Source organism: Jaculus jaculus, chromosome 5, assembly GCF_020740685.1.
Source record: "Jaculus jaculus isolate mJacJac1 chromosome 5, mJacJac1.mat.Y.cur, whole genome shotgun sequence".
Lineage (NCBI taxonomy): Eukaryota > Metazoa > Chordata > Mammalia > Rodentia > Dipodidae > Jaculus > Jaculus jaculus.
The window spans coordinates 66,459,228-66,485,206 of NC_059106.1; the positions used below are offsets into that span (position 1 = coordinate 66,459,228).

Here is a 25,979-nt window from a genome sequence, read left to right on the forward strand (position 1 = left end):
TAATTATTTTAAATATATATTTTATATTTATTTACTTAACAGATAGAAAGAGTCAGAGAGAGAGAGAAAGAGGAAAAGAATGGGCGTGCCAAGGTCTCCAGCCACTGCCACCTTGTGCATCTGACTTACTTGGGTCCTGGGGAACTGAACCTTGGTCCTTTGTCTTTGTAGGCAAGTGTCTTAACCACTAAGCCAGCCCTTATTTTATTTTTTAATATTTTGCTTCTTTATTTATTAGAGAGAGAGAGGCAGATATATAGAGAGAATGAAAGAATGGGTGTGCTAGGGTCTCCAGCCACTGCAAACAAACTCCAGATGCATGCATCATCCTATGCATCTGGCTTATGTGGGTACCAGGGAATTGAACCTGGATCCTTTGGCTTTGCAGGCAAACACGTTAACCACTAAGCCATCCCTTCGGCACAACTACTTTTGTTTTGTTTTGTTTTTCGAGGTAGGGTCTCACTGTGGCCCAGGCTGACCTGGACTTCACTATGGAGTCTCAGGGTGGCCTCAAACTCACAGCAATCCTCCTACTGCTGCCTCCCAAGTGCTGGGATTAAAGGCATGCGCCACCACCCCCAGCTCTCGACTGCTTTTTTTTTTTTTAATTTTTTATTTATTTATTTGAGAGCGACAGACACAGAGAGAAAGACAGATAGAGGGAGAGAGAGAGAATGGGTGCGCCAGGGCTTCCAGCCTCTGCAAACGAACTCCAGACGCGTGCGCCCCCTTGTGCATCTGGCTAACGTAGGACCTGGGGAACCGAGCCTCGAACCAGTGTCCTTAGGCTTCACAGGCAAGCGCTTAACCGCTAAGCCATCTCTCCAGCCCTCGACTGCTTTTTTTTTTTTATTTCTGCCAAAAGCACTGTACTTTTTCATCTCTTTGTTGACTTCTAGGTTTTATAAGCTTGAATAGTGCTCCTCTTAGCATTTTTGTATCTCCTTTCCTTCTCAAATGCCGGTCTAATGTCTTGTATATTGTAGTCACTCACAAAAAATCTGAGCCACATTGAGGGTGGAGGCAGGAGGATCAGGAATTCAAGGCTAGTATTGGCTACATAATGAGTTTGAGGTTAGCATGTGCTACATGAGATCCTGTATCAAAAAAAAAAAAAAAAAAAGAGCCAGGCGTGGTGGCACACGCCTTTAATCCCAGCACTTGGGGAGGCAGAGGTAGGAGGATCACTGTGAGTTCGAGGCCACCCTGAGACTACCTAGTGAATTCCAGGTCAGCTTGGGTGAGAGTGAGACCCTACCTTGAAAAACCAAAAAGAATAAGAAAAAATCTGGGCTGGAGACATGGCTCAGCAGTGAAGAGCCCTTCCTGCCCAAACATGTGGGCTTGGAGCTGCCCAAATTTACACTTGCAGGTCCCACATGAGCATCTGGGTTATGGCCATGTATACCTGTACCCAGTACTGCAATGAGGAACACAGACCAGATCCAGGCTCACAAAAAAATAGCAAGTTCTGGTATCAGTAAGAGACCCGGGCTCCGAATGAGAACAGCTGAAAACGTGATGGAGCAGGACCCCCAGTGTTAGTTCTGCTCCAGCCATTGCAGGCATATTCCCCTGCTGCAGGTGAGCACATGGGGCACCAGATCACACACGTACATAGGAGCAAAAACAACAAAAACAAACAAACAAACAAAAAGGTCTATCTTGGGTTAAACTGTTAGAAACCTGTGACATTTGTAGCCTGAACAACTCCAGCCCCTTCCTCCGAGCATGCTCATCCCTCCCTGCCCCTCTTCCGGTTTGTTCTTGCCACTTCTCTTTCAGCTTTATCAACAACAGACAGCTCACAGAAGGCCTGCTGAAGGGAGAGTCCCGGGGAAAGCGCAGTCATCTCTCCAGCAGCCTGTCACACTGGCCGGTGGCTGTAAAGTGGTTGCACTGCAGTCTTCTTTCTTGAAAGCTAAACAGGTCCTATTTAGTCCTTGCTCACCTTAATTGGATTTACACAGGGCACAAGTTAGATTTTGAGTTCATGGCTCATAGGTTTATAGGGCACAAAATGTGTGCTTTTATAAATTTTTCTCGTGTGTGTGTGTGTGTGTGTGTGTGTGTGTGTGTGTGTGTGCAGAAGGAGGACAGAGGTTGCTGATGTTGGGTGTCTTTCCTCAGTCACTCTCCTTTATCTTTTGTGTATTTTTTTTTTTCTTTTTTGGTTTTTCGAGTTAGGGTCTCACTCTAGCCCAAGCTGACCTGGAATGCACCATGGAGTCTCAGGGTGGCCTCGAACTCATGGCAGTCCTCCTACCCCTGCCTCCTGAATGCTGGGACTAAAGGTGTGTGCCACCACGCCTGTTTTTGTTGTTATTGTTTGTTTCTCAGGCTGACTTGTAACTTACTCTGAAGTTCCAGGCTGGCCTTGAAGTCACTGTGACTCAGTCCTCTTAACTGCTTCCTGAGTGCTGGGACTAAAGATGTGCACCATGATGCTGGGTCACTTTATCTTTTTTTTTTCTTTAAATATTTATTTATGTATTTGAGATCTAGAGGCAGATAGAGAGAATGGGAGCGCCGGGGCCTCTATCCACTGCAAAGGAACTCCAGATGCATGTGTCACCTTGTGCATCTGGCTGTATGTAGTTACTGGGGAATCAAAACTGGGTCCTTAGGCTTCTCAGGCGAGTGCCTTAACCATTAAGCCATTTCTCCAGCCCAATTTTATATTTAAAAAATATTTAAATATTTAATTAATTTATTTATTTGAGAGAGAGAGAGAGAGAGAGAGAGAGAGAGAGAGAGAGAGAGGATGGGCATGCCAGGGCCCCTAGCCACTACAAACGAATGCCAGATGCATGCACCATCTTGTGTATCAGGCTGTATGTGGGTACTGGGGAATCAAACCTGGGTTCTTTGGTTTTACAGGCAAGCACCTTAATACTTACCCATCTCTCCAGCCCCCAACTTTATCTTTTGAGATAGGGTTTCTTACAGAACCCAGATCTCACTGATTTCGCTGGGCTGGCTAGCCAGAAAGCCCCAGGGATCTTATTTTTACCTCTCTCCTTCTCCCCCAGCACCAGGATTAAAGATTCATGTCACCATGGCCTGTTTTATGTGGGTTTTGGGGATCCGAACTCAGGTGTGTTAGCACTTTGCCGACTGAGCCATCTCCCCATGTCCAAAATGTGGTCTTAGGGATGAGGCTTTTTTTCAATAGTTAAAAATTTTAAAATCTTTTTATTTATTTGTGGGAGGAAGAGGCAGATAGAGCTAGAAATAGAGATAGATGGAGAATGGGTGCACCAGGGCCTCTTGCCACTGCAGAGGCATGTGCCACCTGGCTTTATGTGGACACTGGGGAATCGAACCTGGGACCTTAGGCTTTGCAAACAAGTGGTTTTAACAGGCCCCTTCTTTCCTTTCTTGTTTGTTTGTTTGTTTTTCAAGGTAGGGTCTCACTCTAGTTGAGGCTGACCTGGAATTCACTCTGTAGTCTAAGGGTGGCCCCGAACTCTCGGCGATCCTCCTACCTCTGCCTCCCGAGTGCTGGGATTAAAGGTGTGCGCCACCACGCCTGGCTCCCTTCCTTCCTTTTTGAGATTGGGTATGATGTAACCACAAGCATGTGGTACTCACCCAGCTTTGTACTACTTTTTTGTTCAGACATGAGATACTATTAATGGTAATACAAACAAAAACCAACTAAACATCATTGTTTGACTTTGAAAATTAAAAAAAAACCTTGCATAAAGCTTTATGCTCAGTCCCTAATACCTACACCCTTCACAGGGAAAATAAAGGTGAACAGAGTTGTTTGGATTGGTGACTAGGCTTGATTGGTAAAAACGGATTCTTTCCATTCTTTTTAATGTCAGGTGTCCTGTGTTACAAAGTCCACTGAAGAGTTCCTTGCCTTGCAGACTATGTGCTATGTAAACATGTAATTTCACTTTGCCACAAGAGAAAATCCAAAGCTGGGAGTGGTGAGTGGAGGCACAAGCCTGAAGTCTCACACTTGGAAGGGTGAGGCAGGATTTGAGATCAAGGCCGTTCTATGATTTATAGTCAGACCCTATCTCAAAAAAAAAAAAAAAAAAAAAAAAGGTAAAGTCCTCAAAGGCCACATGGAGTTCAAAGTCCTATTGTTTGGCCCTGTGTTTCATCATTATCAGCATTATTCTTAGCAGTTGCAAATTATTAAGCATTTGCTGTGGGCCTTCATACTGTGCCATAAAAGTTCTTAAAGAAGCATGGCAAGGTGGTATCTGCCTGTCCCAGCACTTAGTAGATAAGGCAGGAGGATCAGCAGTTCAAGGCCATTATTGGTTACATAGTATGTTTGAAGCCAGCTTCACCTATATCATGAGACTTATCTCAAACAAAGCAAAACAAAAAATAGCCGGGTGTGGTGGTACAGGTCTTTAATCCCAGCACTTGGCTACAAAGTGAGTTCCAGTTCAGCCTGGGCTAGAGTGAGACAAGAAAGGCTAGAGTGAAAACAAGAAAGATACCTGAGGAAGACAAAGGAGAAAAGATTTGTTTGGGTTCATGGTGTCAGGATTCAACCTAGGCTCAGCTAGCTTCGTTGCTTTTAGAGTTGAGGGGAGGTGGAGCCTGCTGGGGCAAGAGCATGGCAAAGGAAAGGTGCTCACTTCTGGGCAGAGAGCACGCCAGGCTGGGATACACTATACTCACACACACATACACACACTCATATATATTATACATCCATATGTGTATGTATATATGTATGTATGCATGCATATATGCCAGGGCTTCATGCCACTAGAAACAGACACCAGACAGATTTTTTTAAATTTATTTATTTATTTATTTGAGAGTGACAGAGAAGAGGCAGAGAGAGAAAGAGAGAGAATGGGCGCGCCAGGGCTTCCAGCCAGTGCAAATGAACTCCAGAACTCCAGACGTGTGCGCCCCCTTGAGCATCTGGCTAATGTGGGTCCTGGGGAATAGAGCCTCGAACCAGGGACCTTAGGTTTCACAGCCCCAGACAGATTTTTTTTTTTGAGCCTGGCTTTATGTGGGTACTAGGGAATTGAATCCAGGCCAGCAGGCTTTGCAAACAAGTGTCTGTAACCGTTGAGCCATCTCCCTAGAGGGGGTGTGCCCTTAAAGAGTTACCTATTAGTAACCAGGCCCTGCCTTTTAGCTTCAGCCATTTCCTATTACAACATTGAAATTATGGATCCACGAATGGATTAACCCATTGATGGAGTAGACAAAATACGTGCAAAGTGATTAAAACAGTGTTCTCTGTATTGTGCAGCTTAAGTATTCACCATTAGTATCATTTATGATAATATTTCCCTTTGCCATCATTAACACAGCCCCACATACGTTCTGCAAGCCAATTCCAGATTCATATGCCAGTTTGTACATCAGGCTTTATATGGGTACTGTGGAATTGAACCTGGGCCAACAGGTTTTGCAAACCAAGAGCCTTTAACCCCTGAGCCATCTCTGCCCCTGCCCAGGTACATTCAGGATAGTTGGATGTGGATCTCCCTGTGAATCGCACCTATCTCTCACTGGTAGGTGCTGCCCTCTTTTAGACAGCTTGTGGGCTGGCACTGGGGTGGTGTGTGCACGGCTGTCACTGGCAGCTTTGGAGCAGTGGTATGCTGCTCATATGGTTGTGCGGGTTCTTCTAGTGTGCTGGCATGGAATGGAATGCAAGGGCTGGTGACTGAGGACATCAGCAGGCCACCTCCTCTTAGATCTGCTTATTAGGACTGATCAGGAAGGGAAGTATTTGGTCTCCACCCAGCATTGGCAGCCACACCCCTGCACATCCTGGGGAGACCATAGTGCCACCTAAGTGCTGGGACTAAAGGCATGTGCCTCCAAACCTAGCTAGCTCTTCCTTTTTCCTTCCCTCCCTTCCTTTCTAAGTTGGGGTCCCATTCTAGCCCAGGCTGGCCTTGAAGGCACAGCGATCCTCCTGCTTCAGCCTCCTGCGTGCTGGGATTACAGGTATGAACCACCATGACTGGCCAGATCTGGATTTTCATGTCAGCTGGGTTCTCATTTCTGGGTTGTGTATTCTTGGCATGTTTATTGTCTGCCCTGGCTTCACCTATTCTTTGTAAAATGAGGCTAGTGGTAGAGACCTCGCTGTGAGAGGGTAGTCACTGCTGCTGAAGCAGTGAAGGTTTAGACGTGAGGGAGAGGAGAGGAAAGGCACAGTTTGAGTGCTTGCTATGTGCCAGACACTGTTCCGTTTTTTTGTTTAATATTTCTTTTATTTATTTGCATGCAGAGAAAGATAGAACACCAGGGCCTTCAGCCAGTGTAAATGAACTCCAGATGCATGTGCCACTTTGTGCATCTGGCTTTATGTGGGTTGTGGGGAACCAAACTGGGGTTCATAGGCTTTGCAGGCAAGCACAGTAACCATGGCTCTATCTCTCCAGTCCCCCTCCCCCCCTTTTTTTTTTCTCCGAGGTTGGGGGTCTCGCTCTAGCCACGACTGACCTGGAATTCACTATGTAGTCTTAGGTGGCCTTGAACTCATGGCAGTCCTCCTACCTTTGCCTCTCAAGTGCTGAGATTAAAGGTGTGTGCCACCATGCCCAGCTCCACTCCTCCGCCCCTGCTTTTTAGTTTTTTTTTTTTTTTTTTTTGGTTTTTTGAGGTAGGGTCTCACTCTGGCTCAGGCTGACCTGGGATTCACTATGTAGTCTCAGGGTGGCCTCGAACTCTTGGAGATCCTCCTACCTCTGCCTCCCGAGTGCTGGGATTAAAGGCGTGCGCCACCACGCCCGGCTTGCTTTTTAGTTTTTGAGGTGGGGTCTTACTCTAGCACAGGCTGACCTGGAATTCATTATGTAGCCTCAGGATGGCCTTGAATTCAAGGCTATCCTCCTACCTCTACCTCCCAAATGCTGGGATTAAAGGTATGTGCCACCACGCCCGACAGCTTCCCTTTTTTTTATGGGAGGGTCCCATTGTGTAGCCCAGGCTGTCTTTAACCTCAGTATGATGCCTTGAGCTCTCAGTAGTCCTCCTGCTTCAGCTTCCTGAGTGCTGGGATTACAGGTGTGAGCCACCACAACTGGCTGTACAAGCTCTTGACTCATAGAAGTGCATTTGTCCATCTTTTTGTTTTCTTTGTAAATTCCTGGTAGTAGCCAGGTGTGGGGGTGCACGCCTTTAATCCCAGCACTCGGGAGGCAGAGGTAGGAGGATTGCCGTGAGTTTGAGGCCACCCTGAGACTCCATAGTGAATTCCAGGTCAGCCTGGGCTACAGTGAGACCCTACCTCGAAAAACCAAACCAAAAGAAAAGAAAACAAAAAATTCCTGGTAGTACCATCTCCATTTTACAAATGAGGGACAAAGTCAGTCAGTCATTTACTTGAGGTTTCATATGGTGGAATGGATGGAACCAGTGAAGCAGCCAGCTGTATTTTATTCCCCAAACCAAGACTCTTCCTAGAGTGTTCCCATGTCTCTGAGAATGCCAAATGAGGTATAGGGACAAAAAGGCCCTCAAAATTTATAAAAATTACTGGATGTGGTAGCTTATACCTGTTGTGCCTCCCAGCACTTGGGAGACTGAGGTAGGAGATCACAGTGAGTTCAAGGCCACCATAGAGTGAGTTCAGGTCAGGCTGGGCTAGAGTAAGATACTGCCTTAAAAAAAAATCAGCCAGGTGTGATGGTATACACCTTTAATTCCAGCACTTAACTGTGGATCTTTGGGCCTTAATACTGTGCCATAAAAGTTCATAAAGAAGCCTGGTATGGTAGTGTCTGCCTGTGGTCCCAGCACTTGGTAGGTAAGGCAGGAGGATCAGGAGTTCAGGGTCATCCCTGGCTACATAGTAAGTTTGAAGCCAGCCTCACCTACATTGTGAGCCCCTGCCTCAAAGAAAAAAAAAAAAAAAACCAAACAAAAAGTAGCCTGGTGTGGTGGTGCACGCCTTTAATTCCAGCACTAGGGAGGCAGAGGTAGGAGGATCACTGTGAGTGAGTTTGAGGCCACCCTGAGACTACATGGTGAATTCCAGGTCAGCCTGGGCTAGAGTGAGACCCTATCTCGAAACAAACAAAAATCATAGAAATGCTTACTGAAGACTGATGTAAATGGGATTCTGGAAGGAGGAGGTAGCAGTTGAAGCTGGGTTTAGGAGGTGAGGTGGCCAAAAAGTGGGAGGGACTTCAGGTAGAGGCAGGAGTGATGCGGGGAACTTGTCTTTTTAGAGTGGAATGTTTGGGTGGTGGATTAATGAAAGACAGCACAGCCAACGGACAAAGAGGAGGCTCTTTTGCCAGTTGAACCAGTTTTGACCGTAACCTGCAGGCAGTGTCTTAACACTGGAAGTTTCAGAGCAGAAGAGATGAAATCAGTTCCATGGGGCCAAGACCAGAGACTATATTGGGTAAGAAGTAGGAGGATTTCTTGGGTGGTTCTTTGGCAGCTCATGAGGAGGTGATGGCTCAGAGGACAGCAGCTGTGACAATGAAGAGACACTTGCCTGACTCACTCTGGGGCCCAAGAAAAAGGATGAGTGGATGACAGGTTTGCATACCTGGCAGGCAGATAGTGTCAGTGCTGCTAACAGTGGAGAGAGCTCAGAAGAAGAACCCAGAAGTCAGATCACAGTTTTTCCTGGGCCCCTTCCATATGCAGAACACCTCATTGAAGTGCCCAGTAGGCTGGAAGGCTGAGTTCAGGCTGGGTTGGACAGCTGTGCCTACAATGAACTGTCCTCTCTCTCTCTCTCTCTCTCTCTCTCTCTCTCTCTCTCTCTCTCTCTCTCTCTCTCTCTCTCTTCCTCTCTTTCTTCTTACAAATACATAAATAAATAAAATACTACTACTATTGAGAACATTCTCAGAGAAATAGGATGTTTTGATTTGGACTTGAGTTTTCTTTCAGCATGAACAAGCACAGCCCATGTGAGCAGTGGTCATGGTTTCAGGATGCTGACCTATCTCAGGTTTCCACTTCTGGCTCTTCAGCAGGTCTGGTTTGCCTTCTAGAGAGTCTTTCAGCAACACAGTGAGGGTTACCCTTGAGTTGATCCTGGGAGGAACCACCACTGGTGGCCCATACTGTTGTTTTTGTTCAGTTGAGGAAGTAGAGGCTTAGATAGGTTAGATAAGTTGATCTCTATTACACAGCAAGAAGCAGGGCCATTAGTGGAACTTAAATATCCCCCCCCAAAAAAAACCCTCCAAAGCCCGTGCTCATTATTGTAAACTTTTTTCCCCCCTCAGGGAATGAGTATGGGTGCTCGAGGGCCTCTTGCCACTGCAGTGAATTCAAGATGCATCTGGCTTTACATAGGTACTGGGGAACTGAACCCAGGCCTGCAGGCTTTGCAGTCAAGCACCGTTAAACCACTGAGCCATCTCTCCAGTAGTTAACTTTGAAAGTAAATGTGTGCACTCAGTATGGTGGGGCATGCCCGCTAGTGCAGCATTCAGAAGGCTGAGGCAGAAGGGTTATGAAATCAAGACCAGCCTAGGCTATATAGCAAGTTCCAGGCCAGCCTGTCTCACAGACAGAAACAAATTGAAAAAGAAAGCGCAAGTTACAAATGGTGGTTTGCCTCTTTAATCCTAACATTCTGGAGGCAGAGGTAGGAGGATCATTGAGTTTGAGGATATCCTGAGACTGACTACATAGTGAATTTATCATTGTGAGTTCAAGGCTATCCTGAGACAGACAGACAGACAGACAGACAGACAGACAGACAGACAGACAGATATATATATTTATATATGTAAAAATTTGAATTCCAGGTCAGCCTGCCTGGGCTAGAGTGAAACCCTATCTCAAAAAAACAAAACAGGAGCTGGGCGTGGTGGCACACACCTTTAATCACAGCATTTGGGAGGCTGAGGTAGGAGGATCACCTTGAGTTCAAGGCCACCCTGAGACTACACAGTGAATTCCAGGTCAGCCTGGATTAGAGTGAAACCCTACCTTGGAAAACCAACAAACGAATGAACAACAACAAAAAACAAAACAAAACAAAAAAAAAAAAAACAGGGCTGGAGAGATGGCTTAGTGGTTAAGGTGCTTTTGTGAAGCCTAAGCCTTAGGACTCATGTTGAACTCTCCAGATCCCACATGAGCCAAAGGCACAAAGGTGAGGCAAGTGCAAGGTCACACATGTCCACTAGCATCTGGAGTTTGATTGCAGTGGCTGAGGCCCTGGCAATTAATTCTCTCTCTCTCATTTGCTTACTCTCTAAAAATAAGAAAAATAAAAATGAAGAACAAAATAAAAAAGCACAAATAACAAAACCCCACCACTGAGAAATGATCACCATTAACATATTTGGTGATGTTTATGAATCTTTGTTTTCTGATGCTATAAGAAAATGATGCTGCAGAATGTATAAAGAAATGGTGGTTTGTGTGTGAGTGCAGGCACATGAGGGACGTGGCACCCCTGGAGGTCATAGGACAAGCTCTGGTGTTGGTCCTCATCTTCCATCTTAGCTTGTTTGAAGCAGGTTTTCTCGTTGTTAACCACTGTATTTGCTAGACTCACTGGCCTGGAAGTTTCTGGGGAATTCTCCTGTCTTCACCTTCCTTCTCACTGTAGGTTTGCTGGGACCACAGATGCCCACACTAAGCATCAGGCTTTATGTGGATTCTGGGGATCAGAACTCGGGTATTCACACTTGCGCAGCAAATACTTTATCCACTGAACCGTCTTCCCGACCCCAGTGAAGTTTATTCAGCTTAGTTTTGGTGCTGAAAGTCCAAGCTTGAGCAGCCCCGCTTCATCATGTGGAAGGGATGAATCTATGAGTCAGGAAACCAGTAAGATTCAAGGGTCAGAGCTATTCTTTTTATGTTTTACTCTAGAGAAAACTCACTGGTGTTCCATGAGAGCTGCCTCCATGTATTCTGAGACTAGCACCCCAATTTCACTCAATTACCTCTCCAGGGGCCTCACCTTTTTAAAAACTTATTATTATTTTTTTATTGACAACTTCTGTGATTGTAAACAATATCCCATGGTAATTCCCTCCCTTCCCCCACTTTCCCCTTGGAAACTCCACTCTATCATATCCCCTCTCCATCCCAGTCAGTCTCTCTTTTATTTTGATGTCATGATCTTTTCTTCCTATGACGATGGTCTTATGTAGGTAGTGTCAGGCACTGTGAAGTCATGGATATCCAGGCCATTTTGTGTCTGGGGGGAGCACATTGTAAGAAGTCCTACCCTTCCTTTGGCTCTTACATTCTTTCCGCCACCTCTTCTGCAATGGACCCTGAGCCTTGGAAGGTGTGATAGAGATATTTCAGTGTTAAGCACTCCTGTCACTTCTTTCCAGCACCATGATGCCTTCTGAATCATCCTAAGGTCACTGCCATCTGAAAAGAGAAGATTCTCTACCAAAAGTGAGAATACCATTAATATAAGGGTATGAACATTAAGAGAAGTCCTTACTGTGCAGGTTTTTTTTTTTAGTTTTTTGAGGTAGGGTCTCCCTCTGGTCCTGGCTGACCTGGAATTAACTCTGTCATCTCAGAGTGGCCTTGAACTCATGGCAATCCTTCTACCTCTGCCTCCCGAGTGCTTGGATTAAAGGCATGCGCCACCACACCCGGCTCTTACTGTGCAGTTTGATCAGCATAGTATATACATTTAGCCAGACAGCAGCAGACATTACACCCCTAGGGCTCCCACCTTTTAGAAAGTTCTGCCATCTCTCAATTTTGCAACATGAGTACTAAACTCTTGTGAACCTTTGTTGCAGATCATTTCCAAATCATAGCAATATATGTGTGTCTGTATAAATGTGTTAGTTGATAAGTGTGGAATCTGTGTTCATAATTGTATACTCCTTTCCAATTCATAGTGCTGTGTCAAGCCATGTTCATTACCACTATCTTCAGTACATTATTGGCAGTTCTGAACTCCAAGAGGCTTTTAAAACTGAAAAGAATTTTAAGTTTGGCTCAAGCTCAATTTGGCAGTGAGACTTGCTTTTACCGATGAGTCTATTTATAGACTTTATTTATCCCAGTACTGCTGTTCATAAGTTGAACTGTGTCTCAGACTACTGGGATTATCATCATATGTGGTATAGGTTCTAGAATCCCCCAACTCCTAAATTTGAAAATACATTTGGCTCAGTGGGTTTCAGGTAAGGGATTGAGGGTCTGTATTGGACTGTAGTGCTGTTTGGGCTGAGAAGAAGCCTTAAGAGTCTATTTAACAGTACATGTTGTGTTAGCCCAGGCTCTCTAGAGGAATAGAACCTATAAAGTGAATTTGTATTATAAAGGGAATTTATTGAGTTAGTTTACAGAATACATTTAGACAGTCCAACAAGAGCCGTCTCTGTGTGCCTGAGGTGTCTGTAGTCTCTGGCCCTGGAGGCCTACAGGATTCCTAGAGAGCCACGGGTCTCAGTCCTTGTTGGAAGGCTGATGAAACTCGGTTCCAGTGTCAACAAAGGACAGCTGAACCAGGGTAGATGCCCTTACCAGTGAGTAGCACAGGCAGCCAGGAGAAAAAGGGACCTGTTTTCTCTCAGAGCTGCTTTTTTAATTGTAATCTTTTATTATTGACAACTTCCATAAAAGTAGCTGCTGCCATCTTACACACACACACAGGTTCTTAATTTAATTTGCAAGATAAAATATTTCTATGCTTTTTCACATCCAGACAAGCTGTAGTCATTATGACTGTGGCAGCCAGGAGAACTCAGGGAAGGAGCCCAGGAGTCAGGCCGCAGTTTGACTTGCTGTCTACCCATGATCAGAACATCCGTAGAAGTGCCTGGTAGACTGGAAGGCCCAGCTCAGGCTGAGTTGACCTGCTGCTTACAACGAACTAGGCGGATTCTTACTGGTAAATGGCTTCGCTTGTGTAGGCATGAAAGGTGGTCATTGGAATGCATCTAGAAGTCACTGAGAAATGGCCTGAATATGGGGAAAATCTTGAGGCTTTTTGTTCAGAATTTATGTACCGACTACCTAGTGTGTGCCCTGGGTTGTGGCTCATTAGGAGCTACAGAGAAAAGAATCCATAACTTATCCCAAGAAAGTTATGGTTATAGAGACAAGACACATAAGGGCAGTTAAGTTCAATTTTAAGAGTGCCCAGAGTAGCGCACGTCTTTAATCCCAGCACTTGGGAGGCAGAGGTAGGAGGATCACTGTGAGTTTGAGGCCAGCCTAAGAATACATAGTGAATTCCAGGTCAGCCTGAGCTAGAGTGAGAACCTCCTAAGGAAACCCTCCCCCCCAAAAAAAGAGTGCCCAGAGTGAAGTGAGCACTATGAGCTAGGTGTGTTGGCACACACCTTTAATCCCTGTGTGTGGGAGGCAGAACTGCTGTAAGTTCAGGTCCATCCTCTGCTATATAGCAGAGACTGTGCTTCAAAAGACCAAACCGGGGGGAGGTGGAAGAGGAAGTACGCACGGGGTAAATGACAATGTAAGGAGAGGAGCAGAGATGGCGTTTCGGAGATGGTGGTCCTGTGCTGGGCTGTGAAGATGAAGGTTGAATCTGTAGCTCACCTGACCTGATGGTGGAATTGAAGGGAAACTAAGATATGGTCACTGGTATGGTGAAGAGGCAAATGGTTTTGGTTTGATTGAGGGTAGGAAATGAGTCTGGAGAGGTCATCTGAGGCTCTGTATTAAAGGACTTGGATGTAACACTCAGAAGTTGGGGTGTTATTTCAAAGTGCTGTAAATTACTCAGTGACTTTACACATACATTTCTTTTTTCAGGGTAAGGTTTCACACTAGTCCAGGCTGACCTGGAATTCACTATATAGTCTCAAAGTGGCCTCTAACTCAGGCTGATTCTCCTGCCTCTGTCTCCTGAGTGTTGGGATTAAAGGTGTATGCCACCATGCTCAGCTACAAATTGGGTACTTTCTTCTGTTGACAGAGTGGGTGGGAGGAGGTGAAAATGGCGGCAGGGAAATCATTAACCTGGGTTTTTGCAGAAATCAGGGTTTAAACTAAGGCTGGGCAGAAGGATGAAGAATAGGGTCATCAGCTATAAAAATAGTTGGGCATGGTGGCACACTTCTTTAATCCCAGCACCCCGGAGGCAGGGGTAGAAGGATTGCTGTGAGTTTGAGGCCAGCCTGGTGACTAAGAGCAAGTTCCAAGTCAGCCTGGGCTAGAGGGAGACCATACTTTGAAAAAAACAAAAACAAACAAACAAAAAAGCAGATATAAAAACACATAGGAAGGGGTTCACAGACTTGGTAGTTGGTATGAGAAAGAAGGAAAAATTCCGTCACCTCTTAGATTGGGTGACAAAAGGCTGGAGGTCAGGGGCTGGAAAAAGGACCAAGTGGGAGTAGGGAAGCAGAGGAGGAGGAAGGAAGGGAAGCTTTAGCCAGAGAGGGAATCGTGGTACTGGGCAAATTCAGCAATGAGCTACTGACAGCCAGCTTCCGTGCCAGATTCAGGGGAGAAGAGGTTCCGAGAAGCCTGCCTGTGGCTGGAAATCCCCCAAAACCATGTCTTGAAGTTTCCGTCCACTGAATAAAAATGTTCCAGTCCCTGCTGGCCTCAGCCTAGGGAGAGATCCCATGTGAGAGAATTGGCAAGATTAGGACTGTGAGGCAGTCTTCCCACCAATACACCGCCCGCTCGTGGAGCAGAGCTGAATCCACAGTGACAAACCAGTCTCCAGAGGTCCCTTGAGTGTGGGAAAGAAAATCATGAGGGAGTCTTTAGAACGCATGGGCATGCAGAAGCAGCACGCAGCCGTCATTCCTTAGGTTGAAAGGCACTTCATTTTACAGCCCCATGAACTGTTTATGCCAAAGTCCCTGCTCTAGAAATGAAGAAACTATGACCGAGAGAGAGGAAGTGACTTGTCAAGTCACCTCGGAAGATAAGGGTAGAAGAGGACTTTCTTTTTTCTGTGTTGGTGGTGGTGGTGGTAGTGTGTGTGTTTGTGAGTGTGGAGGCCAGAGGTCAGGTGTCCCCCTTGATGACTCTCCACTTGGAGGCAGGGTCTCTCACTTGAACCCCGAGTCCCCGATTCAGTGAGTGTAGTTGGCCAGCTTGCTCTGGAGTCTCCTAAGCACTGGGTTTACAGGTGGTCTGCTGGCATTTATGAGGGTGCTGGAGTTCTAAACCGTGTCCTCATGCTTGCCCTGCAAGATACTTGCTCCATGGAACCATCCCCCCAGCCCTGCCCCAGAACTTTGAACTTCAGTTAGGAAACTGGTAGACTGCCGGCTGTGTGCCAGCCCTCCTCTGCGCCTCAGGGCACCCACCATCTCAGAGGAGAGCCAGGTCTGCCTCTTGAGCCTTCCCTTTAGTAGAATGATGTCTGTAGAAAAGACTGCTTCCAATTTTTTTTGAGGCAGGGTCTCACTCTAGCCCAGGCTGATTTGGAGCTCACTCTGTTGTCCCCTGGAACTCATGATGATCCTCCTCCCTCAGCCTTTGGAGTACTGAGATTAAAAGTGTCCACTACTGAGCCGGGTGTGGTGGCACACACCTTTAACCCTAGCACTCAGGAGGCAGAGGTAGGAGGATTGCCATGAGTTCAAGGCCACCCTGAGATGACAGAGTTAATTCCAGGTCAGCCTGGACCAGAGTGAGACCCTATTTCGAAAAACAAAACAAACAAAAAAAGTGTCCACTACCACACCTGGCAATATTTTTATTTGCATGTATTTCTTTTTTTTTTTTAAATTTTATTTATTTATTTATTTGAGCGCGACAGACACAGAGAGAAAGACAGATCGAGGGAGAGAGAGAATAGGCGCGCCAGGGCTTCCAGCCTCTGCAAACGAACTCCAGACGCGTGCGCCCCCTTGTGCATCTGGCTAATGTGGGACCTGGGGAACCGAGCCTTGAACCGGGGTTCTTAGGCTTCACAGGCAAGCGCTTAACCGCTAATCCATCTCTCCAGCCCCTGCATGTATTTCTTTATGTGTTTGCATGTGAATGCACATCACGGCCTTTTACCATTGCAAAGGAATACTAGATGCATATGCCACTTTTTTTATTTTTTCAAGGTAGGGTCTCTCTCCAGCCCAGGCTGACCTGGAATTCACTATGTAATCTGAGGCTGCCCTTGAACTCACAGTGATACTGTTTCCTCTGCTGGGATTAAAAAGATTTGTGCCACCATGCCCCACAAAGTTGGTTTGGGTTCCCAAAGTGTTTTCTGAAGCACCGAAGGCGCCCTGTGTTGACGCCAGGTCAGAGTAAACCCAGGTGTCTGCTGAACCCCAGGTGCACTGCCTGCGCAGGGTCGCTGTTTCAACAGTAGATGGCACTACATTCCTTTTTTGACATCGTTGCAAACCTGAGGTTTTGGTGGCAGGGTTGACTAAACACAAGTACAGGTTTTATTTCTTGCCCACAATGCTTGAGACTAGAAGCGTTTCAGATTATAGAATTTTTTTTTTCAGGTTTTGTGATATTTGCATACACATAATTAGATACCTTGGGGATAGGACCCAAGTTGGAACATGAAATACATTTATGTTTCATATATACCATAGGCATGTATTGAAGATAATTTTATATAGTATTATTATTGTCATTATCTTGGTTTTTTGAGATAGGGTCTCACTCTAGCCCAGGCTGACCTGGAATTCACTATGTAGTCTCAAGCTGGCCTTGAAATCACAGTGATCCTTTTACCTCAGCATCCCAAGTGCTGGGATCAAAGATGTGTGCCACCATGCTCAGCCCAATATTTTTTTTTTTTTTTTTTTTTTTTTTTGGTTTTTCAAGGTAGGGTCTCACTCTTGTCCAGGCTGACCTGGAATTCACTATGGAGTCTCAGGGTGGCCTTGAACTCACGGCAATCCTCCTACCTCTGCCTCCCGAGTGCTGGGATTAAAGGTGTGCGCCACCACGCCCGGCTCATTCTTTTTTTTTTTAAATATAAAGATATTTATTTAGGGCTTGAGAGATGGCTTAGTGGTTAAGCACTTGCTTGCGAAGCCTAAGGACCCCGGTTCAGGGCTCGATTCCCCAGGACCCACGTTAGCCAGATGCACAAGGGGTCGCACACATCTGGAGTTCGTTTGCAGTGGCTGGAGGCCTTGGTGTGCCCATTCTCTCTCTCTGTCTGTTGCTCTCAAATAAATAAAATAAACAATTTAAAAAATATTTATTTGAGAGAGAGAGAGAGAGAGGCAGAGAGGTAAAAAGCATGCCATTGCAGATGTATTCCATATGCATGTTTCACCTTATGCATCTGGCTAACGTGGGTCCTGGGGAATCGAACCTGGGTTCATTGGCTTTACAGGCAAATACCTTAACCTCTAAGCCATCCCTCCAGCCCTGAATTTTAACTTTTATAGGAGCTTTATTTATTTATTTATTTATTTATTTATTTATTTATTTTTGTGAAAATAGTACAGTCTTTGTATGTCCCATACACAGTTTTCGATATGATGTGATGTTAGTTATGGCACATTTGTTTCACAGGTAATAAACCAGTATTGATACATTAATGTTTAACAGAAACCCATATGTTAGATTTCATAATGTCCTTTTCTGTCCAGCATCCCATCCATGCCACCACAATACATCTATTACCTCCTTAGGTTCCTCTTGGCCTTGGCAGGTTTTCAGATTTTTCTTGGTTTTAATGACCTTGACAGTTCTGAGGATTGTTGGCTAAAATCTTTCACCTGGGTCAGTCTGGGGCCTTTCTCTGAGACTGGGCCCCTCCCTAGACGTGAAAGGGATATTCTCCTTTTATCAAGGGTACTTGGTATCAGCCTGACTTGCCACTGCTGATGTGAACCTTGACTGCTGGGCTGGCTGAGGAAGTGCTTGTCAGAGTTCTCCCACAAAGGTGTATTGTTCTTCCTTTGCATGCCACAGGCTTTGGAAGGAAGTCATTGTACACAGCCCACCATGAAGGAGTGGGGAGTTATGCTGAACCTTCCTTTCTTGTTTTATTTTCAAGGCAGGGTCTCACTCTAGCCCAGGCTGACCTGGAATTCACTATGGAGTCTCAGGGTGGCCTCAAACTCACGGTGATCCTCCTACCTCTGCTTCCGGAGTGCTGGGATTAAAGGCGTGTGCCACCGTGCCTGGCTCTTTTTCTTTTCTTTTCTTTTCTTTTCTTTTCTTTTCTTTTCTTTTCTTTTCTTTTCTTTTCTTTTCTTTTCTTTTCTTTTCTTTTCTTTTCTTTTCTTTTCTTTTCTTTTCTTTTCTTTTCTTTCTTCTTCTTCTTTTTAATGTAGGGTCTCACACTAGCCCAGGCTGACTTGGAATTCATCATGTCACCTCAGGGTGGCCTCCAATTCACAGTGATCCTCCTACCTTTGCGTCCCAAGTGCTGGATTAAAGGTGTGCGCCACCACGCCTGGCAATTCTGAATCATCTTGAAAGGAAAGATATCTTTGTAAATTATTTGGAGTCCTTTATGAGAGATTTCTCCGTGTCATTTGTGTTTTTATTCTGGTATTATTCTTAGCACTTTTTTTTCCTTTTTCTTAACACTTTTTTACTTCCTGGCACTGTAAGATGTTTCAGGCACATTTTTTTTCCCTTTTCAAAAAATTTTATTAACAACTTCCATGATTATAAAAAAAAAATCCCATGGTAATACTCTCTCTCCCCTCACTTTCTCCTTTGAAACTCCATTCTCCTCATCTCAATCAGTCTCTCTTTTATTTTGATGTCATGATCTCTTCCTCCTATTATAATGGTCTTGTGTAGGTAGTGTCAGGCACTGTGATGTCATAGATATCCAGGCCATTTTGTGTCTTGGGGGAGCATGTTGTAAGGAGTCCTCCCCTTCTCAGGCACATTTTGTATGTTTCCTGTTCCAGTTCTAAAATAGTCCCCTATTTCCCAGGAGTCTTGGTTCCTTTTATTGGAGGACTGTATTAGTCACCAAGATCTAGGCTCATTGCTTATTTCTATGTTCTTCTTAGTGGACAGCATGAAAATGCATGCATGTATATATACTTTTTTCTTTTCTTTTCTTTTTTTTTTTTTTTTTTTTGAGGTAGGGTCTCACTCTAGCTCAGGTTGACCTGGAATTCACTATGTAGTATTTAGTTATTTTCAAGTAGAGAAAGAGAGACAGACAGAATGGGCACACCAGGGCCTCCAGCTGCTGCAAATGGACTCCAGCTGCATGTGCCACTTGGTGCATCTGGCTTTACATGGGTACGTGAGTACAGGGTATTGAACCCAGGTCATTAGGCTTTGCAGGCAAGCATCTTAACTGCTGAGCCATCTCTCCAGCCTTAATTTTTTTTTTTGATTGTTTGTTGTTTTCGAGGTAGGGTCTCAGTCTGGCCCAGGCTGTCCTTGAACTCACAGTTGACCCTTCTACCTCTGCTTCCAGAGTGCTGGGATTAAAGGCATATGCCATCACACCTGGCTACATTGTTTTGAGACAGAACCTCAGTATATAGCTCAGGCTAGCTTTAACTCACCATGCAGCCCAGTTAGCCCCACCTTGAAATCCTTCTACAATGCTGGGATAAAAGGAGCTTGTCAACAGTTGACCCACTAGGTTTTATATGTTTAGGAGGTGTTGCAGTAAGGTTTGCATTGCTGCCAAAAATCACCCAACCAAGAGCAGCTTGTGGGAATAAAAAGGTTAATTTTGGCTTATAGTCTCTAGGGGAAGCTCCATGATGGCAAGGAAAACGATGGCATGAGCAAAGAGTGGACATCACCCACTGGCCAACATAAGGTGGACAAGAGCAACAGGAGAATCGAACTTGGGTCTTTAGGCTTTGCAGGCATGTGGCTTAACTGTTAAGCCATCTCTCCAGTCTTTTTTTTTTTTTTTTTTTAATGCAAGCCAAGTGTGGTGGCGCACGCCTTTAATCCCAGGATTTAGGAGGCAAAGAGGTAGGAGGATCACTGTGAGTTCAAGGCCACTGTGAGACTGCCTAGTGAACTGCAGGTTAGCCTGGGCTAGAGTAACTCTAACTCAAAATACCAAAATAAAATAAATAAAATAAATGCAATGTGGCTCATAGTGTGCTTGCTTACCAGTCAGCTTGTTGGATCTCTACTGTAAACCTGTATACAGGCAGAGCAGGTCTTGGTACTGAGATGAGGTGAGGTTAGATGGCTTGTTTAAAACAAAAGTCAGCAAATATTAAAGCCCACACCAAGCTCACTTGGGAGTCTGAGGCAGGATGTTTGCCATGAGTTTGAGGTTAGCTTGGGCTTCACTGTGATGCCTTGTCTCAAGCAAACTAACGAAAGATGTCAGGCACAGGCGGGCATGGTGGCACAGGCCTTCAGTCTCAGCACTCAGGTGGCTGAGGTGGGACGGTCACCATGCGTTTGAGGCCAATGTGGATTATCTGAAGGGAGTTCCAGCTGAGCCTGGGCTAGACTAGAGACCCTGCCTTCAACAAATAGCAGACAGGACCAAGAGTGGTGGTACACACCTTTAATCCCAGCACTTGGGAGGCAGAAGTAGAAGGATCAATGTGAGGCCACTCTGAGACTGCATAGTGAACCTTCAGGTCAGCGTGGGCTAGAGAGCCAGACCCTAAAACAAACAAAAAAATTAGCTAAGCATGGTGGCACAGACCTGTAATCCCAGCATTTGAGAGTCTGGGGCAGGAAGATAAGGATTTAAAGGTCAACCTTTGCTACATAGTAAGCTTGAGGTCAGTCTGGGCTACATCAGACCTTTAAACACCTGGTCGTGGTGGTGCTTGTCTTTAATGCTAGCACCCAGGAAGCAGAGGTAGGAGGATCACTGCTGTGAGTTTTAGTCCAGCCTGGGACTACAGAATGAGTACCAGGTCAGCCCAGTTTAGAGTGAGACCCTACCTCAAAAACCAAAATATAGGGGCTGGAGAGATGGCTCAGCAGTTAAGGCACTTGGCATGACCCCAGTACACGCATAAGGCCAGATGCACAAAGTGGCACTTGCATCTGGAGTTTGTTTGCAGTGGCTGGAGGCCATGGTGCACCCATTCTCTCTGTGGCCCCTCTATATCTCTCTCTGCTTGCAAATAAGATAAATACTAAAAAAACAAAGCAGCTGAGAAAACTTAGGCTTCCAGAGTTTAAAGTGTTATTTTTTTTCCATAATGCACTGTCCCCAAAGAAGGGAGTTAGACTGGCTTGGATAGTTATTTTCAGCATCAGCCATCTGAGTGAGCTCCTTTTTTCTTCTCTAAATATGCCCAGTTGGACCTCACCGCACCACTCTCCAGTGCTTCCAAGCCCCAAGCAGTACCTTGACTGCCAGTAATCCCTAGGCTTCCATTTGAAAAGCTGTGGTCTGTGAGTTGAAGCATGTTACTATGTTTTAATTCCCTTTCCTTCTCTCTAGGTGGTTCTAACTTTGACAGCTCAAGGCCAAACGGGAGAGGCCTGCTTGTGGACCAAAGCTCTGGGGCCAGAAGTCAGGATAAATCAGAAAACTTGCTCACAAGGTAATGCAGTCCTCCCTTCATTTCTTCTCTTCTTCTTCTTTTATTTCTGGTTTTTCAAGGTAGGGTTTCACTCTAGCTCAGGCTGACCTGGAATTCACTATGTAGTCTCAGGGTGGCCTTGAACTCATGGTGATCCTCCTACCTCTGCCTCCTGAGTGCTGAGATTAAAGGTGTGCACCACCATGCCTGGCTTTTTTTTTCCCCCTAGGATATTTGTACTCTTAAAACTGAGGCTCTCACATTAGGGAACTAAGACCTTATGATGTAAGCTGTCTCAAGTGCCTGAAGCCCAAGAAGTGTTGTCATTAATACTTGATGCTTAGGCAGCACCATCTTCTTACATGGACTCTTCACCTAAGAGTAAATGCTTTTCTGTTTTGTTAGTGCTAAAGAAACCTCGATAATGAGAAAAGACACGTCATGCAAGGTCCTAGAACTAGCAGGTGGTCAATCTAGGATTTGAAACTTGGCATTCTAACTCTCTCTTAGAAATTTTTTTTTACCCACTTTTCAGACTTTGAAAACATTTTTTTTTTTACTCCCTGCCTTCCCATTTTGTTTTATATATATTCTATACTCTAGTGCCCCCTACTGATCGTAGCTAGAATCATCTGGTTAAGATAAAAGACTGTTACTTTTGTCTTTTTTTGTTTGTTTGTTTTTGAGTTAGGGTTTCACTCTAGTCCAGGCTGACCTGGAATTCACTATGTAGTCTCAGGGTGGCCTTGAACTCACGTTGATCCTCCTACCTCTGGCTCCCAAGTGCTGGGATTAAAGGTATGTGACAACATGCGCAGCTTCTTTTGCCAATATTTTAGTTAAATCCTTTAACAACAGTGAGCCATCCTAATTTTTTTTTTGTTTATTTTTATTTATTTATTTGAGAGTGACAGACACAGAGAGAGAATGAGGCAGAGAAAGAGAGAGAGAGAGAAAGAATGGGCATGCCAGGGCCTCCAGCCATTGCAAATGAACCCCAGATGCATGTGCCCTCCTGTGCATCTGGCTTACGTGGGTACTGGGGAATTGAATCTGGGTCCTTAGGCTTCATAGGCAGGTGCTTAACTGCCAAGCCATCTCTCTAGCCCTGTACTCAATTCTTTATTACTCCTTCTTCATTACTATTATTTTTCCTTTCATCATGCTGGAGGTTGAATTTAGGGCCTTGTGTGTGCTTGGCAGTTCCTCTACCACTGAGCTGCATCCCCAGTTCATATTAGATTTTTTTCAAGGTCTCTTTGTGATCTAAGAGTCTATGAATCTATTATTATGCTATATAATCAATACCTTGTATGTTTACTTAACTCCCCATTTGTTAGCTTAGCAAATAAGTTGAACTTTGATCTCTTTTAGTCTTCTGTGATCCAAGTTCCATGGAACTTCTAGCCATGGAGGACTCTTCAAGATATGCTAAAAATGTTCTTATTTTTCCAGACAGAATAGATCCAAGGCTGAAATTACTGACTTGGTTCGTTCCTCCACCATCACAGTGTCAGACAAGGCTCATATTTTATCAGTGCAGAAGTTTGGACTGCGAGACACAATTGTGAAATCATATCTTGTACAGAAAGAAGAGGATTATACCTATATCCAGAACTTCAGGTAGCCAGCTGGGACATAGATTGTTATTTAAGGCAAAATGATCATTTGGCTTCCTGGAATTTCAACACCTTCTCCCATCCCTTGGATTTGGACCTCTCTCTTCACATATATATGCACCAGAGCCTCTTGTTTTTGCAAACAAATACCAGACACTTTATGTCACTTTTTGTATACAGTTTGCATGGGTGACTGGGGAATTAAACCCTGGCCTATAGGCTTTGCAAGCAAGTACGTTTAGCTGCTCAGCCATCTCCCCAGTCTACTCTCTCTTCATTTTCTTTTGTTTTTAAATTAAATATTTTATTTTATTTTTTAAATTTATTTGAGAGAGAGAGAGATACAGATACAGAAATATGCAGGTAGTGAGTGAGAGAGAATGGCATGCAGGGCCTTCAGCCACTGCAAACGAACTCCAGATGCATGTGCCACCTTTGTGCATCTGGCTTATGTGGGGAGTTGCACCTGGGTCCTTTGGCTTTGCAGGCAAGTGCCTTAACCGCTAAGCCCTCTCTCCAGCCCCTCTCTTCATTTTCAAAGAGTTGTTCTGTTCACTTTGGAGGAGGGGAAGGGACAAGGGTCTCACTTCATTACCCTGGTTGTATTGTATTATGAAATCAAGTTATCTTCCTCCCTTAGCCTCGTGAATGCCAGGATCACAGGTGCGCCACTGTGGTCTGCTGTAGTTGCCCTTCACCAATCGGCATTAATTCTGTGCCTGCTCTGCATGAGCACCGTGGTAGATGGCACACAGTGGGAGTGACACAACTTGCAGATAGTGGCAATGATATTTATAGAAATCAATCAGAACAGAGAAAAGAGCATGACCCTGAGTTTTGTGCATTGGTCTGAAGTCTTATAGTCCCTTGATGATTCCGGACCTTTAAAGAAACTCATTAAGGGCTGGAGAGATGGCTTAGTGGTTAGCCTGTGACGCCTAAGGACTCTGGTTTGAGGCTCAGTTCCCCAGGACCCACATTAGCCAGATGCACAAGGGGGCGCACGCATCTGGAGTTCGTTTATAGTGGCTGGAGGCCCTGGCACGCCCATTCTCTTTCTCTCTATCTGCCTTTCTCTGTCTGTTGTTCTTAAATAAATAAATAAAAAAAGCCGGGCGTGGTAGCGCATGCCTTTAATCCCAGCACTCGGGAGGCAGAGGTAGGAGGATCGCTGTAAGTTCGAGGCCGCCCTGAGACACCATAGTGAATTACAGGTCAGCCTGGGCTAGAGTGAGACCCTACCTCGAAAAACCAAAAAAAAAAAAAAAAAATAAATAAATAAAAAAGAAACTCATTAAAATAAAATGAGTGGGTGTTCATTTACCCTATCTAAAAGGATGAAGTAATGGTTTCTGGGTTCTGCTGGGTTTTTTAAGTCATTGCATTGGGACTAAATGACAAAATAACATTGTTTCTAGGGGTATGGTGAATAAATAATCTCTGGACCACTGGTGTTGCTTTCCTGCCAAAAGTAACTACCAAGGTATTTTTCACTTCAGTATCCCACAGAGAGTAAAGAATCAGTTTGTGGATGATGGTTTTATAATGGCTGTTGTTTTTTCTTCTCTTTTGCTTTAAATTTTTTTTTGAATTTTGTTTATTAGAAACAGAGCGAGGAGGAGAGAGAGAGAGAGAGAGAATGGGCACGCCAGAGCCTCTAGCCACTGCAAATGAACTAAAGATGCATGCGCCACCATGTGCATCTGGCTTACATAGATACTGGGGAATTGAACCTGAGTCCCTGGGCTTTGCAGGCAAGCTCCTTAACTGTTAAGGCATCCCTCCAGCCCCAAGGCTTATATTTCTTATATTTTAAAATGCTACTCCACAGAGATGGAAACCCAGATGTCTTGCTTCCAAATCACTGATTGAGTCTCTTTGGTGACAGGTTTTTTGTGGGAACTTACAATGTGAATGGGCAGTCCCCCAAAGAATGCCTCCGGCCCTGGCTGAGCCATGGTATCGAAGCCCCAGATGTGTACTGCGTAGGGTGAGTGCTTCTCTTTTGCTGTCTATGTCCTTGAGGATGTGACTGTGTTGAGGGGGTGGGGACTTGAACATGTAGCTGAGTCCTCGTGGCAAGTGAAACAATTGAAGAATATAAGCATGTGCTCAACACCACCTGCTTCTCTGTTTGATGTTCTTCCTGGTAAACATGGGTCTGGCAAAGTGCTGTGCTCAGCATTTAAATGCTGGCATCTTATTTTGGCATAACCTTCTGTTAAAATCAGTGCATTCCAACTGAATTTCATTATGTAGACATTCAACACATTTTTGGTCACAAAATAGAAAAAGCCTTTTGCCAGGAATGGAAGAATACCTAAAGTTGTTTGTCTTCATTTTGTTTTCTTCTGTATTTACTTACTTGGGCACATGTATGTATGCATGTGTGTGAGTGTGTATGTGTATGCCATAGCTCATGTGTGGAGGTCAGAGGACAGTTTTGAGGTATCTGGGTCTTTCTTTTTCCTTCTTTTAGACAGGGTCTCTTGTTGCCGCAGGTGAGTCTGGCCCATGAGCCTGGGAATCTCCTGCCACCTCCCATTGTCTTAGGCATGCTGAGATCACAGATACATGTACCATTTTGCATCTGGCTTTATGTGGGTTCTGGGAATTTGAACTTAGGTTGGTAGGCTTGCAAGCAAGTGCCTTTGACCACTAAATCATCTCCCTAGCCCTTGTTTTTTGAGACAAGGTCTCACTATAACCATGGGCAGCCTGGAACTTGCTGTGTAAATGAAACTGGTTTTGAACTTGTAGCAGTCGTCTGCTTCTGCCTCGCAAGTGCTGGCTTGGTTTTTTCTTTTTCCCCCAGTGCTAGGTATTGAAACCAGGGCTTTGAACATGTGAGGCAAGTACTATATCACTGAACTACACCCTCACCTGGTCATTATTCTTATCCCTATTCTCTCATCACTGTCCTGCACACCACTGGTGGGAAGGGGCAACAAAGGAAGCCTCGGTGATATATTGGAAAGAGCTTGAACTTGGAATTTATATAGACTTAATTTGAACTCATTTGCTACTTTGTCCTATGTGA

The 25,979-nt window shown here is 44.9% G+C and overlaps 1 protein-coding gene across 1 annotated transcript in view; it reads left to right on the plus strand.

The window, feature by feature from the left end:
- Positions 1-25,979, plus strand: part of Inpp5b (inositol polyphosphate-5-phosphatase B) — an 84,035-nt gene that overhangs the window by 22,546 nt on the left and 35,510 nt on the right. Inside the window, 3 exon segments of the mRNA XM_045150230.1 lie at positions 21,239-21,341; positions 22,776-22,943; positions 24,828-24,929. Of these exon segments, the coding sequence (XP_045006165.1) occupies positions 21,239-21,341; positions 22,776-22,943; positions 24,828-24,929 (373 nt within the window).